General features: G+C 52.6%; 3 protein-coding genes across 4 annotated transcripts; all 3 read right to left on the bottom strand.

Annotated features, from left to right (window-relative positions):
* Positions 1–199: 199 nt before the first annotated feature.
* FAM219B (family with sequence similarity 219 member B) lies at positions 200–2,770 on the bottom strand. 2 transcript variants are annotated; one of them, XM_031588007.2, is made up of 6 exons: positions 2,683–2,770; positions 2,401–2,491; positions 2,226–2,316; positions 1,732–1,809; positions 1,379–1,427; positions 200–1,130 (listed from the first exon to the last, which is right to left on the bottom strand). In XM_031588007.2, exons 1-6 carry the CDS (start codon positions 2,755–2,757, stop codon positions 975–977), a joined length of 540 nt encoding a protein of 179 aa, XP_031443867.1. In that variant the 5' UTR covers positions 2,758–2,770; the 3' UTR covers positions 200–974. The 2 variants fall into 2 exon arrangements, with proteins under 2 accessions (XP_031443867.1, XP_090004770.1); XM_090148644.1 differs by having other exon boundaries at positions 200–1,127.
* A 463-nt stretch (positions 2,771–3,233) lies between these two features.
* COX5A (cytochrome c oxidase subunit 5A) lies at positions 3,234–8,000 on the bottom strand. Its single transcript, XM_090148642.1, has 5 exons — positions 7,828–8,000; positions 5,595–5,711; positions 4,692–4,813; positions 3,748–3,870; positions 3,234–3,390 (listed from the first exon to the last, which is right to left on the bottom strand). Exons 1-4 carry the CDS (start codon positions 7,907–7,909, stop codon positions 3,757–3,759), a joined length of 435 nt encoding a protein of 144 aa, XP_090004768.1. The 5' UTR covers positions 7,910–8,000; the 3' UTR covers positions 3,234–3,390; positions 3,748–3,756.
* A 1,039-nt stretch (positions 8,001–9,039) lies between these two features.
* RPP25 (ribonuclease P/MRP subunit p25) lies at positions 9,040–15,451 on the bottom strand. Its single transcript, XM_031616287.2, has one exon. The coding sequence runs from the start codon at positions 12,159–12,161 to the stop codon at positions 11,550–11,552; it is 612 nt and encodes a 203-aa protein (XP_031472147.1). The 5' UTR covers positions 12,162–15,451; the 3' UTR covers positions 9,040–11,549.
* Positions 15,452–15,523: the final 72 nt, after the last annotated feature.

Genomic DNA, 15,523 nt, shown 5'->3' with positions numbered 1-15,523 from the left:
TCAGGTGACCGGTGCTATGAATAAAATGGTGACTTTGTCCTCAGCCTTGTGTGTGGAGCTGGAGGAGGCAGCACATCCACTGCTGGCTCCCCCAGCCCCAAATGGGAGCTTCAGGGGGAATGTGGTGGTGAGGGAGGTGGCAGGGCTGATGGACACCAGCATCCATAGGGAAACAGGATGGATCTGGGAAGGGAGCAGCAAGACACATTTTGAGTAACAAGATCCAGTTTATTGAGTGCTTCCTCCAACAAGGAGTATACAAAAAATTCTCAATTCTTTAGACATAGATTATTTAAATAAGGTTCGTTTTTAAGAAGCTGATTGTCCTCTACAGTACAGCAGGACCATGATTTAAGGCAGCTTATAAAACCCGCACCAGGCAGAACTTTCCTGCCCTGAATCCATGCCCAAATGGGCTGAGCTGCACTGATGACTGGGAAGGGCCCCCAGGGGGGAACATATCATAAATAAAACACAGAGGCCATTGACCTCTTTTTGTATCTAACAAGAAAGAAAAATACATCTATCCCAAAAAAAAGCAAGCAGCCCTTTGGGCACCTTCCTGCCCTGCACAGCTGCAGCATGAGAAGGATGGACAAAAGAAAGAATGTAACGATGCCTAGTTTGGGGAGCTGCTCCAAATCTGACCTTTTTGCATAATGAACAGATTCAGGAGGACCGTGTCAAGCAGTGTCCCTGCAGAGGTGAGGTCATGGTTTGAGGGCACTCTAGGTGCGTAGTGTCTGAGCTGTTCAAGGCTGAAGAATGGGACTGGTATGAGTCCCCTCCTTACCCCTGACAAATGACACCCATGTGGCCATATGTCACTGAACCACCCCTGTGATATTGCTCTGTACAAGAAGTGGTTTGGGACTGGCTGGGTGCTATAATGTAGTGAGTTCTTGGGGTGCCACCAAGCATCCCAGGGGACACGGAAACATGGTGGCTTTTGAGGCTTCCCACGTGAGCAGCACCTACTGGACTACACAGGAGAGAGAATCCCCAAAGCAGCATGGGCAAGAGGAGGTGGTGGGTTTGGGGGGGATGAGGTCCAGGTCCTCATCATCTGGGACCTCATCCAGGTGGTACCCATCCTGCAGGAGCTGCCGGCTCAGGTCCTGGTTCACCTGCTGGAAGGGAGAGAGAAGATGGGGCTGATTAATGCTCCCTGTTAATGTCACTGGTGTTCTGGTTAATGCTGTGGTGGGTGTGACAGCAGGGGACAGACCAGCAGGCTTTAGTTAACCTCAAGAACAAGCAGCAGCTTGTTCTAACTGTGATTAGAAATGAAGACAAAGTGCTGAGCCCTGAGGGGAAAATGGGGTAGGGGACTCCAACAGGAACTGCATGAGGGGCTGGGAGCCAAACCTGGACTTGCCTCAGCGGAGGAGTAGCCAGACGAGCCCCTCGATTCCAGCTCCCCGTCACTAGGATGAAAAGATGGTGTCAGAGTGAGTGCTGCAAGCTCCTTCAGCAGCCAGACAAGGGAACCTCCGAAAAGCCCCAAGGGAATTAAGGAGTTTACTTGCTAAATTTGGGTCAGAGGTGTTTTGCTGCTAGGAGGTGCCCAGCCCAATCATGGATGCACCTTTATTCTCTCCAAGCAGCAAGGCAAATCAACCTCCAGAACGAGGTTTATAGGCTAGTCCTCTGCAAATCCCACCCCTGGGCATTCATCCAGCATGCTGACCCTCTAAAAACACCCACCTGGAATGAGCATGGGATGCTCACCTGTCTGAATCCAGGGACACCAGGCTTTCATCCGCTGTCTGGCTGAGTGCCACGTAGCCCTTGTGAAACTTCACTGACCTGCAAGTGCATGGGGACATGGCTGCAAGGTGATGGGCAGCAGCAGGAAACCGTGTCCCCAGCACACGGCATGTCCTATCCTTGCAGCATCACCACAGCATGCCCATCCTCACAGCACCACCATCCTCAACCCTGCAGCATCCCCAACCATGCAGCATTCCTATCTTCACAGCATCACCATCCCCATCCCTGCAGCATCCCCAACCTTGCATCATTCCCACCCACATCCTTGCAGCATCCCCTTCCTCACAGCATCCCCAACCCCACCCTTGCAGCACCTCCATTCTAACCCTTGCAGTACCTCCATCCTTGCAGCATCCTCAACCCCATCCCCACAGCACTGCCCCCCCAGCCCACCCCCAAAGCACTCCCACACACAGATAAACCCCACATTTAGGTTACAGAAGGGCTCCGACCTTTTGGCTGTCAGTTTGGTTGGGAGCCTACCGGGCCCCCCCAGCAGCCCGTGCCGCCGCAGTGCCGCCCTGGCCAGCTCCCGCTGCCTCTCTGCAACCGAGGGGAGGGTGAGGGCCGAGAGTCCCATTGGGGTGTCAACTCCTCACACGAGGCCCCATTGGAGCTCACACTTACGCAGCGCGGCGGGGGCCCGGCTGAGGGTGTAGGGCCCGCTCTTCGTGGCCCCTCCGCCTCGCTGGCCCGCTCTCCTGTCACTGCGAGGCGACTGCGGAGGGAAAGCAGCACAGTGAGCCCCGCGCTGCAGCCCCACAGCCGGCCCTGTGCGCCACACCCCCACTCCAGGGCCCACACAGCCCCACCCGGCCCTGCTCCTCCAGCCCCCAGCCCCGTGATCACTCCATACAGCCCCCCTCAGCCCCAAATTGCCCTACCACACCCCCAAGCCCGGCCCCTCACCGCCTCTCCCCGCCCCCCGCCCGCTCGGCCCGTAGCGGCCGCAGCCCCGGGCCCGCCGCCGTCGCCCGTCGCCATGGCCGCGCGTCGCCCCGCCCCTCCGCCAATAGCAGCGCTCTTCGCCCTGCCCCTCCACCAATGGCAGCGAGCAGAGAAGAGAGCAACCAATGAGGAGCAGGAGGGGGCGTGTCCTACCCTGCGCATGCGGGGTAACGAGACATTGTACGCAGGCAAAACGCTCCGGGCTGCTGCTGTGACCGCGCTGAATAGGGCCGGGCTACGTAGTGCCCTAGGCAGCCTCCTGCATTGCTTTAGACATACATATATATAATTATATATACACACACACATATATATAATTTCTGTATTTTTTTTTCTGTGTGTCCTGGGCAGCCTCCTGCGTTCTATTATATATATGATTATAACATATTAACTATAAATTATATATATATAATTTTTTTTAATTGCCCTAAAACCAGAATTTTTTTCCTCTCTTCGCAGGGAATGTTTCCTATTTGTTCCCATCCCCACAAAGTAATGACACAAGGCACTGCCTCAGTTCAACTAGGCTTTCCTTTATTAAGTCCAACTCAACATCACTTACATCGCAATTCAATAAAGTTATTTGAAATAAGGTGATACTTGAACTTTTCTGACTTGAGGCGACTGTATACAATCGGGCAGCATTGGCAGAATGCTCCAGTAATGCACCTGGAATAGAACAGTAGAATACCTATTAGAGCAGCACCCCATAGTTCCCACACCTGCTATCTCCTGAGCCAACAAACTGCCTTATGTAACGTCCATTCCATGAGAAGTTTTATTTGGGCTTTACTTCAGTCCAGGTCTTTCCACTTAGACCATGATCAAGCTTCAATCAAATCTCATCCTTTAAAGAATTTGATTTACACAGATAAGTATTTCAGCTAGGGATCTGTGGAGAACAGATTTTTGACACAAAGGCATACCTATTTCATACATATTTTAGTGTCACTAAAGTAATGTATTTCCTTTGTGGCCAAGTCTGGCAGGGGCAAGTGCTGCAAGTGAAGTAAGAGAATCTCTTACCAACAAGGTTTATGCTTTGTCCAGGCCCAGTTCCTCTGGAGTGGAGATTCCTAGTTCACTCAAAGTTGGTCTAAGTTCCTGGATAACATAGGGATAGATTTCCTTGTGCGGGCCTGCCTTGTCCTAAAAGGGAAAGAATGATGTTAACCAGAGAGCAAGTCGTTGTGAAGTCCACCATGTAGAAGACATTTTCACAAAGTAGTCTGTGGCCTGAACCACCACTTGCAATGCACAAAGCTACAAGCCTTGTCAAGCTCCTAAAACAAGGGACGGTTTGTAAACCAGCCCATAGATCGCTTGCAAATCAGGAAACAGATTGGAATCATCATCCAGTCTGTACCTCCAGTCTTGTAGAGCACTGTTGTTTGAAACAAGTGGATTTGGCAGCTAGCAGCAAAGTCCTCTGGGACTGTCCTCGACACCTGGCTCAGCAGAACACAGTTGCTGGCTTCTAAGACAATGAAAAAGACCTCTGCCTCCATCCCCACCCATTCCCACTTCCTGTTAAGGAATTAAGCCAACCCTAGGCTCAGGTTTCAAGGTGCTGGTTTACGTTGTTTTTCTAACCGTGCAACTTCCTGAATGGTAATCCCAGCCAGCTCAGTATTTAGGACTGCATGAAGGTAGTTACCTTTGCTGAGGTACGTCTAGCAGCACTTATTAAAAGGAAAAAATAGTCCTTAAAGACTTTCCCACTAACATCAGCATCAGAAAATGAAAATGCAGAAGTAAGAACGTCACACTTGTGAACGTGTGCTGTTACTTTTACCTCCAAGCCACTCATGTTTCAAGCCACCAAGCATGCGATCGCAGTGAACCTACTGATTTTGTTAGAAAGGTAGGTTTCCCTTCGCGTCACTAACACTAAGCTAAGAGAAACTCCTGCTGCTGGGCTTTTGGTGATGCAGAGCAGCAGTCAGAGCCTAAGGCACCATCCCACTCACCTTCACCACCTCCAGGATGCGGACTGCGCTGGCAAAGTCATTTAACCGTCTGCATGCCCTCAGAGCTGCATCGATGATTTTTGGTTCCGGAACCAAGTCATAACCCACGAGCGTGTTTACACCTGTGGATATAAAGGAACAGCAGGAGCAACTTGGCATCGACTCATCATGCTGTCAAAAGGAAGCCACTAAGTATTATTTTGCTTCATGAAAGAATTATTAACATAGCAGCAATCGTCAGTAGCATCCAATTACAACTTTCACTGCTACTTTGAACCCCTCCACCCTCAAGGGCTTTCTTTTTCTCTCCTTCCCTCTCACTACTAGAGCCACAGCCATGTCTTAAAAGGGTTTTATGAAATCCCAGCGGGCCAGGATCATCCATGCCCTCAAAAAAAAAGTGTATACACTATGGCAAGTGAGCTGTGCAATCATTAAGAAATCCAAATGTCTTAGTTCCAAGTGGAATGAAAGCAGTCATTCCCTTCCTCTCCTTTCAAAGGCAAGAGCCTAACCTGGCTATCCGAGTCATGCAGCAACGAGCCCCATGGCTGTTACGCAAAGATTTTTACAAGCCCTAATTGAAGCAGTTTAATAGTAGCTGGCAACTCCACAGCAAGTAACACATGAAGGCAACCAAACAAATGGTCTGCAGCACGTTACAGCCAAACCACACAGTCAAAGTCCAAAGAAAAATTAGTGTGGTCATGCTTTAAGCAACCACTGAGCTCAAAAACCCTTTCCCCACAGCAAAAGTTTTTCTCCCTCTCCCTAAAGATAGGAAGTTAAATTCTGTATTCTGGAGCCTGCATTCTGACTGCCTCATAGCCAAATAAAAATAAGTTCCCCCCAGTCATGGTACTATCACAAAGCAGGCTGCTCTTCCCTTTGGATTCAACGTACCTTTCCTTAGCTCCCAGGCATCGATGTCTGGCTTGTTGAAATATGTCACCCAGCGGGCATCAAACTCTTCATCTGACTCCTGTGACCCATGGGAGTAACAGCGGGCATGCTGCACAGCTGGATAAAAGTAGAAAGGAGGAAGCTTTGAGCAAATATATAAAAAGAAGTGCACTCGAGCCTTGACCAAGAGACCACGAGCTGTAAAAACGTACACCTCGGTCCCTACATTTCATTTGGGTCAGCACTCAGGGTGGATAAGCGTTGGATGAGGACAGCTTATTTATGGCAGCTGTTGGTTTTGTGGCAAAGCGTGTCCTGCTCTCTCTAAAGCACAGACTGACAAAAGGCTCCCACAGCTTCAGTCAGAGCAGGGTAGGGGAAATGCAGAGAAAAGCAATTCTGTACAATCAGCTTACGACAGAAGCTTTCTGCTTCCATAAGACAAAGGAATTTCACCTCCTTCCAGAGCCAAGCAAACCCATGGAATGTCACTGGTCTGTGCAGTGAGATGAGCTAGATTAATCAACTTTTCAGTAGCATTCCTTTCAGAAATGAGTATGTACAGCCTATGAGTTCTGATGTTAACTGATGTTATCTGCTGTTATCCCCTGATTTATTCTGGAGCAATTCTCCATTGCAGACAACTCCTGAAAGCACTCAGCAACTCACTTTGTGACCCTCATTGGTAACAAGCTGCAGCCTTTGACTCTACCACAAGCTCCGAGCAGAGGAAGGTTTGTGTTAAAGCTGTTATAGGGAAACACACAGAACGGCCCAAACACACCTATAGAAGTGCTTCCAGGGGAAGGGCTATTCCTTCCAGCAGGCTATTGAATAACAGAATGGCCAGGGTTGGAAGGGACCTCAAGGATCGTGAAGCTCCAACCCCCTGCCACACACAGGGCCACCAACCTCCACATTTAATACTAGACCAGGCTGCCCAGGACCCCATCCAACCTGGCCCTGAACACCTCCAGGGATGGACGGGGCATCCACAGCCTCTCTGGGCAGCTGTTCCAGCACCTCACCGCTCATAGTAAAGAATTTCCCCCTGACATCCAACCTAAATCTTCCCTCCTCCACTTAAAGCCACTTCTCCTCATCCTGCAGTTATCTACCCTTTCCAAGAGTTGACTCCTCTCCTGTTTGTAGGCTCCCTTTAGGTACTGGAAGGCTGCAATGAGGTCACCCCGCAGTCTTCTTTTCTCCAGGCTGAACAAGCCCAGCTCCCTCAGCCTCTCTTCATAGGGGAGGTGCTCCAGTCTCCTGATCATCTTTATTTTGAAGAGTTCAATGAGAAAAAAAAGCACTGCTGCCTCTGTAACTAAGACAAAACTCCCAGCTCTGAGGGCTGTGTGTACACCAACTTTGTTTTTTTTCCAAGCTGATCCTTTCGTTTAAGGCACAGCCCAGCAGGCTCTGCTCTGCTCCATCAGTGTCCCCGTGCCAATGTTTGCAGAGCAGCCAGGCTCAGGCGTGACCTTGAGGGCCTCCACAGCACTGCTTGCTTTTTGTTCCCTTAACCCAGCATGAACTGCGGGCACTGCGCAGCTGAAGCTTTCTTTAAAAGGAAAGGAACCACAGCCACGTGGCCTGCACCCTGTGCACAACCCACCGGCCTGGGCTGCGCTCCTCCTCCTTCCTTACCACAGCTTTTCAGCCTCGAAGATCACAGCAGCTGTAACCTACAGGAAGCACAACCGGATCGATGGGAAAGCTGCAACAAAGTCAGATGGGAAGGGGAGCTTCGCTAAGCACAAAACCCACCCAGATTTTCAACCAGACCTAAAGCTGAAGCCGCGATTCTGATTTATAACGTGATTAAAAGCGTTACATCTGCGTTAGCAAAGCAGGAACGGGGCAGATGTACACAGAACGCTGAGGCCCAGCCGGTCTGACCTTCCCCAATGACACCACAGCAGCAGCACGCCGTGCCCTCAGGGCCGCAGCAGGACGGGCCGGGCTGTCAGCCCTAAGATAACCCCACCTCCACCCCACAGCACGGCCCCGAGTGCCGCCATCCAAGCCCGAACCTGAAAGATTTGACTTTTCCCCATTGAAAAAGCGATCCGCTTCAGGCTTAAGCGGCGAAACAGCTCGCGCGGCCGCGGAGAGCTCGGCCCCCGCGGGGCGCACGGCACCGCGTAAACCCACATCGAAGCGGCCTCACGCCGAGGCCCGCCCGCCCGCCGGGTCACGGCAAGGACACCGCGGCCCGCCCGCCGCCGCTCACCTGCGGGGCCGCGGATGGCAGCGCGGAGGCCGGCGGCGGCGGCGCAGCGGCGGAGGAGGAGGGCGGCGGTGGCAGGCAGCATGGCGGCGGGCGGGAGGACGGCACCGAGAGGCGGCCGCGCTCTGAGGGCGCGGGGCTGCGGGATGCGGGAGGAAGGGGAGGGGAGCGGGGAGCGCTACGGTGGCGCCGCGGGGACAAAGTTCTGCGCGGAGCGGGAGCGCGACGTCACGTGGCCGCGGCTGCGCGGGAAGGCGGGGGGTGGTGGCCGCCATTTTGTGGCGGGGTTGGTGCTGGGTGTGTGGTGATGCGGCTACGTGCCGTTCCCGCCATCAGTCCTCCCCTCAGGCTGTTCTGAGCACACTGGAGAATTCGGCTGTGCCTCACGTCTTCCTGTCTATATGCACCACCATCTTCATTGCCTTCCTCTGGGTGCTTGCTGTTACGATGTCCTTCTGACACTGTGGCACCCAGGTTGCCTCCAGCACTCACAGTAGGCAGCGCCTGCCCTCAGTCAGCTGGCAGCGCCGGGCCTGCTGCACCACAGGGCATGGTTACACATCTAGCGCACGCTGCTCAGGTAGTGCTTGCTGGCAGCCAGAACCAGAGCTTGGAATCCTAATTTAGTTGTAGAATCGTTTGTAAAAACACAGAATTGGCTTCAAAATGGAGCCACAGGGAACCCCACTAATGACTGTCCCCCAGTCTGCTGTTACCCCATTTCCTGCCACCCTTTGAGCTCAGCCCTTCAGCCGGTTGTTCACCCATCCTATTACAGATGTGTGAAAGCCTACAGTGTGTTTCAGAGCCCCCCCAGGCTCTAAATCTAGATCCCCCAGGGACGGGCTGCCCATCAGCAGCAGTGCTGTGAGGGGATGGAGCCCCTCCTGGCAGCAGTCTGCTCGCTGTTTGCAGCCCAGCAGCTGGGTTAGCACAGCAGCAGCTTGGCCTCTCAGAGGGAAGCAGAGCCCTCAGGGCCCTCCAAGCTCTTGTGGCTATCAGGGCCCGCAGCTGCTTGGCATTAAAGGCTTTCCACGGCTGAATGCAGCCTGGCTTTCCCAAAGGGAATCCCTGCTGCCAGGCTGTCTTCAGAGCATCAGTGAGCCCAAGATGGATGCATAGAGACTCGTTGCATCCCCATCCCCAAATGCACACCAGGATGCTGCCCACAGCTGAGGCTGCTGTAAGGCAGTCTGTGCCACCATCCGTAAAGCCACGAGTTCACAGAATGACCCCAAAATTACTATTCATAGGTGCCGTGGGCTGTGCCTCCACAGCAGACAATCACCACGCTGTTTTCACTCACAATGCCCCCTTAGGACCCTGTGGAGCCAGATGCCATCCTGCTATTTATAAATGCTTCATATTTGGAGTTGCAGTCAGTTTTATTCTTTTTAACTATTTCCTCATGCAGGAAGTTCTTGGTACACAGCCAGCAGTGCGAAGCGTTTGAAATCCCCAGCCTCCTGTTGCCTGCAAGGTTGCAAATTGCCTGCATATAGAATCAATTAAAAATAATTTTGAACATTAACAAAATAATATGGTAAAATGAGTGACTTTTTTTTTTTTTTTTTTCCCCTCTTTCTCCTTGCCTTTCTCCTTGCTAGGGGCAACATGAGCTGGCATTAGAACCGTTAGTTCTCAAAAGTCTTCATGCCTAGATGGAATTGTTTACTGAGTTCTGCCCCCAATGTCCTCCACTGCTGGCTAGGAGACCAAAATCCCCTGGCTCTTATCAGTGGGGTCAAGGCTGAGGCTTTGGGGTCCTGCTACTGCTGGTTAGGAGACCAAAAATCCCTATCTGTGATCAGTGAGGTAGAGAATTTGGGTGGACATGTCATGCCCTGTCATAACCCATATTCCTCATCTCTTTGTGCATAGTTCTTCATTAACCTCGTTTGGGATGGAAACTGGTGCAAGATGCTGTGCTGAGGGCTTCTGCTGATCTACTTGCGGGGCTGAAGGCACACAACAGCCTGTTCTGCAATGGCTTATTGGCTTCAAACTGCATTATATGCACAGCACCTTGCCCAGCACCACTGAGGTGTGGACAAATTTGATTCTGGGGTCTGTTCAGCCCCCTCCGATTCTTATGCCAACCCCTTCTTTCTGGGAATAAAACTCCCACAAAAATAAGAAAACAATTGGAAATTAACGTTCAATTACATGGTGGCAGATAAGTGAAATGAATCAATCTGTGGCAGGGCAGATAAGCACAAGCTCCAGCCCGGAGGAGCAGCTGCCTGCTGAGGGAGATAACAAGGTCATTGCCAAACAACCCCCCCCTTCCTCCTCTTTCTCGCTCCCCTGGTCTCCTTCCATTCCCTCTCCCAGCCAAACAAAGCACTTTCCAAGCCAGCCTTTGGCAAAGCAGCGATGCCCACTGACCCCATCCCAAGGCTGCGCTCTCTAGAGCCAACTGAATCTGTTCTGCTTGGGCAGGGGACCCAGGTGGATTTGGGTTCACTTGGCCTCCCACAACCCATCTCTGCATCGTCCCGGTCTCCATGTGCTGGCAGGGGGCTGGCATGGGGCAGATGGAGTTCCATGGGGGGTTTTGCCAGGCTCTGCCATGTCGGCAGGGGCCAGGCAGCTGCCAGGGCATGCAAAGAAGCTGGCACTGATTCCTCATCCCCAGGAGGCAGGATTTGGCCAAGATCCCCTTGTTCTGGCTCAGCAGCAGCCACAGTCCCACCCTCACTGTGCCCATCTGTGCCATGGCCACTGGCACAGACGATCCCCCACTCCCCCCCATAGACATACTTCAACTGTTTCTAAAGAGCTTTTATTTTCCGTTTGTTTCCTTTTACCCATAGAAAAAGCAGACGTTTCACTCCAAAGGGCTTTCTGGGGAGCCAGCCCATAGCAAATGCTCCACAGCCAAACCTACAAAGCTCTCCTTCATCCCAGCATCCGTCCAGCATGTTGGAGATGATCCACCTGATGCTCCCCATTGCCTCCATCCCTGGTCATCATGCTTTCACCATGGCTGCAAACACCTCCGGGAGAGGAAAAACTTGAATATCTGATGTGGGAAGAGGGGTTATTTCCATTTCTGTTCTTTGGGGGCTGCTGTTGAAATGAACGGCAGTGCTCTGGGGCTTGTTTCCTCGGTTCTCAGGCTGCAGCAGTTCTGGGAGAGGAAGGATCAGCTTCGGGTATTTCAGAGCAAAGCACAAAATAGAAACGATGCCACGGCAGAGAGGAAGGGACAGAAACAAAGCAGGGAGATGGGTGAGAGGGAGCAGGACCCATCTGCTTGTTTGTGCTATTCAAGATGAATCACAGGAGCCACGAAGCGCGGATCCCAGCATTAATAAACCTGACAGCTCCTCTCTGGGGTTAATTGCAGTGGTTTTGATAATGAAGATGTTACTCCGATGGGCTTTGGGCTCTTTGCTGCTGGCTGAGACATCCCAATGTGGAGCGGTGGCATGCAGCTGCCTTTCCCAATCTGGAGAGGATCCAAAGGATGCTTCGGCTCTGTGGAAGTCCTGGAGAGCTGCTGTGCCGGGGGCTATTTAGCAGGGCTGGCAGGAGGCATGAGTGGCTCTACATCCCTACAACTGCACACAGCACCAGGCAAAAGGGAGAAAAAGTTTGGAGAAGGGAGGTTTTCCCACATACCTACACACCACAGCCCCCCTTCATTGAATGGGGAGCCAGGGATGTGTTCTGCATAGGGTCAGTAGCCCCCCAGACCCTGCTGTGAGCATGTAATAGGGTCAGTAGTGGCCATTCGTCTGGCTGTCTCTTGTCCCCGAGCCCTGCAGGCTGCCGGCTCCCGCTACCTGCAGCTTCTTGGGCAGCAGTTCCTCATGGGCAGGCGGTGGGGGCCGCTTCAGCCCCTTGGCTGAGGAGCTCGAGGGGTCTTCTCCTGCCTCTCTGGGCTCAGGGGGTTGGTAGCCCGTCTGGTTTGGGTCCAGGGGATCACGGGAGAGCAGGATGCAGATGGAAGGGACGTTCTTGTGGACGGTCAGATTCTGTGCTGCACCGCCAGGGAGCGGGTCCTGGTTCTCCCAGACCTCCAGCAAGGTTTTGTAGCGTACCTTGGTGACCTGGTGAAGACCCCCCAGCTTTCTTTTCATGATCTCCACGCAGGTGATGGTCTTGGTGACTGCTCTGCCGCAGCCGCTGAAGACAATCTGCCGGCTGCCCTTCAGCTCCATCTGAGCCATGGCGAAGCTCATCAGGTTCCTGATCTTGCTGCCCTCCTTCACTTTCATCTCCACCACACCTGGGGGCAAGTCGGGGAAGGGCAAGGGGCTCTCCTCCTCTGATGTCCTGACCTTTCGGAAGTTCTCCATCCCAGAATGGGCAACGGGCTTGGCCGCCATCCCTCACCCCACACTTAGCCCCCGCTGTCTTGCTCCAGCTCCACCTTCACGTTCTCAGGACAGCCAGCCCCTTTCCCTCTCCTCGTCCTGGTGCTGGCTGTCCCCCGGGGAGGCCAGAGCTGTAGGATCTCCTGGGTGCCCCTGCTTGCTGCCAGCTGCAGCTCTCGGCAATGCTCAGGCTCCTCTGTTCTGTCTGCAGCGCTTGCTTCTGCCGCTCTTTGCTTCATTCTGGACTTCAGCAGCCCCCAGAGCTGTTCTGTGTAATTAGCAGATCCTCCCCCTCTCTCTCCCCTCCCTCCCCTCCTCCTCCTCCTCCTCCCTTCGCTCAGCCTCCCATCCCAGCACCCTGCTGCTGCCTCCATCCCTGGGTGGGCAGAGGGAGAAGCTCTCTCCTGGCTTTGTGATGCTCCCCAAGTCCTGCCCCCTTAAAGAGAACCTCGTCCCTTCTCTCAAGGACACCAAGCTGCCCGCAAACAGCAGCAGTTGTCCCCTGTCCCCCCCCTCCCTCCCCACCGCAGCCTCCGGATCATTGCACAGTGGAAAGAGATGCCGAGTATTGCCTTGCTGCCAAATCTTATCGGCCTCTGGAGGACCTGGGATTATTTTCACCCCGAATAGGGCTTGCAAAATCCATGAATAAATTAATGGATCGGCCAGCCCCATTCCTGCCACCCCAATGCAGCAAGGGTTCCACTGTTGGGACATCCCGGGGTCCTGGCACCAAGAGGAGAAACTGAGGCAGGGCCAATGGTGTGGCTGAAATGGATTGAAGCCTCCATGGGAAAACACTGCTTCTAAAAGATGCTAAAACCCATAGGAAAATAACAAGGAAGGATTTCAACAACCATTCACACAGCAGGGAGGAAAACTGTGCTATGGGATCAAATCCTGCCACCCGTGGTCCATTTTTTTGCAGCGTTCTGCAGCACTTAAAATGGAAATGAATCGCGTTATTAGCAGCTCCATCGCTAATTACCATCTGAAGCCATTCATTACCCTGTCAGTGTGTTTGCTGGAGGACAACAGCAGTTATTCCAAGCTGAGGAGCAGCAGGATGGGAGAGGGACAAAAGCAGGGCTGAGGGGATAAAAGCACTGGGTGAAAAATACAGGGAATTGGTTAAAACAGAAGAGAGAGATGGTGAAAGCTGGAGCAGCAGTAACATGAGCCCCTGCCCTCCACCTGCCCTCACTATATTTTCTTTCATCTGCTGAATGTGGGAGCAGTTCGGAAAGTTGAAGCATGCGATATGAGGAAAGTCTCCATCCATCTCTGCGTCACATCGGGGTGGCTCAGGTCTCAGGTGGTTGTCACATTGCACATGGGACGCCACCCATGCCATCCCTAAGTGAGAGCCTGTGCCCTGGCCCTGGGAACATCTGGCTCCCCACTGAAACCTCTTCAGTGGGGCAAACCCCACTTTGTAGACCCATAACACAATGAGCAAGAGGAATAATTGGGGGCCCCCAGGATCCTGATCAACCCCACCTGGGCACCTCAGCCACAGCCTTTGTATGGTCCTACAGCCCTATTTAAGCTCAGCTTTATAGCTTTCAGCTCTAATTTGGGATTTTCTGTGAGTTGGTCTCCAGTTTAGTGATATCTATGCTTGTTTCTGGTGCTACTCATATGGACCTCAACCTATGGATTGATTGGAGAGCTGCTTAGCTACTACTGGACCTGGCTGCTATGTTTACTTTATGGTTTGACCTTGAGAGTGTGGATTTGCTAGAGGTGTGCTGGTTGATCTGGGCACATAGCTGGGCTTGATCATTGTCCTCAGCTCAGGTATGAAGCTTACCTCTGAGTAATGAGGTTTCTGCCCTGCTAGTTGGGCTGTCACCCTTAGTGTCCTAGTTATCCTCTATGACTGTGAGGAGCATATGACCTTCTCAGTGTTTGTAACCAGAAGTGCCTCAGAGCTGTAGCAACCCAATTACATGTGGTCATGCCCTGATGCTCTGAAGGCATCAGCAGCACTGTTTTCCCCCATAATGATGCTCCCAAAGGGGTTGGCTTGATGCAGCACTGTTTCTGGCACACATGCAAGTGCTGTGGCAGTGACATGGAGCTGGTTTCCAGGCAATAAGGTAGGGGAAGAGATTTGATTTGAGCGTAAGGCAGGGTTATTTTCAAGCAGCCTGTTTTATGGAGACATCTGCTTGCCTCATTGGAAATGGAGGGCTGTGCTGAGCTTGCCTTTCCCTGGGATTCAGTTCCAGCTGAGCTGCAGGAGACCGTTATTGGCCTTCAGATGTAGGGACTTGTCTCCTTTAGAACTGGCCTGCATGGAGGCTCCACCTCGGTGTTGGAGACCTCTCATTTTGTAGAGGTCCTCGGGGGCTGCTGGTGGGGTACTCAGTCTTGGTGATATGTTAATCCAGTTGCCACTTATCCACCCTGATGCCATTGCCCTTGTCTCCAAAACCTTGAAGATGAGCTGGAGCACAGCAGGATATGATGGAAGTGGATGCAGGGTTCCCTAAATTTCAGCTTACTGGTGGGACCTGCAGCCTCCTCTTAACCTCCTCGGTACAGGCAGCCAGGGCTTGTCCCCCAGAACCCCTGAAAAATATGGCTCTTATCACATTCCTGCCCTAAAGTCTCATTTCCCTGAATAGTGCCAGTCTCCACCCTACAGGGAGTTCTCTCTGCTGCATACAGGATTTCCTTTCACTCATATGGTAATTGCTATATGCACACTACACAGAAGGTCTCCCTTGTTTTATGTGGATTTCACCATAGTCATGACCTTCATAAGGTTAATCCTAATGCATACAGAACTTAACCCCTATAGAGGTTCTCCCCCATACGGCGGCTGCTGAACTCTTGCCCATGGAGGATCTCCCTTGCCACGTGTAGTGTCTACAATGCATGCACCCCATGGAGACTGTCCCCAGACCCATATGGAGCCTGCTACATCTTTTCCCATAGATGGTCTCCTGTGCCCAATACAGAGAGTTTACCATAGAGGATTTCCCTTGACCCATGTGGAGCCTGCCAAACTCTTGCCCCGTAGAGGGTCTGCCTCGATCCATATGGAGTTTACCATACCCCATACAGAGTTTCCCCTGACCCATATAAAGCTTACTACACCCTATGGGGGATTCTCCCTTTCTCCATTCCCCAAAGAAGGTCACCCCGACCATATGGAGTATGCCAAACTCCTTTACTGGGAGTCTCCCCTGTCCCACGTGGAGCTTACTGCACCCGTACCCCGTAGGGGATCTCCCACGACCTATGTAGTGCTCTCAGCCCCAGAAATCTGCCTTCCATCCCCTGTAGGACCCCGCGCTTTACGCACTCCCCGTCCGGCGGCATCAGGACCCTGGACAGTTCCAATCGCTCTCGCGAGATCCGGA

This window comes from Phasianus colchicus, chromosome 12, assembly GCF_987193195.1.
Source record: "Phasianus colchicus chromosome 12, bPhaCol1.hap1.1, whole genome shotgun sequence".
NCBI classification, from domain to species: domain Eukaryota; kingdom Metazoa; phylum Chordata; class Aves; order Galliformes; family Phasianidae; genus Phasianus; species Phasianus colchicus.
The sequence above is the reverse complement of the archived record's forward strand: the minus strand, read 5'-3'. Positions and strand labels throughout refer to the sequence as shown.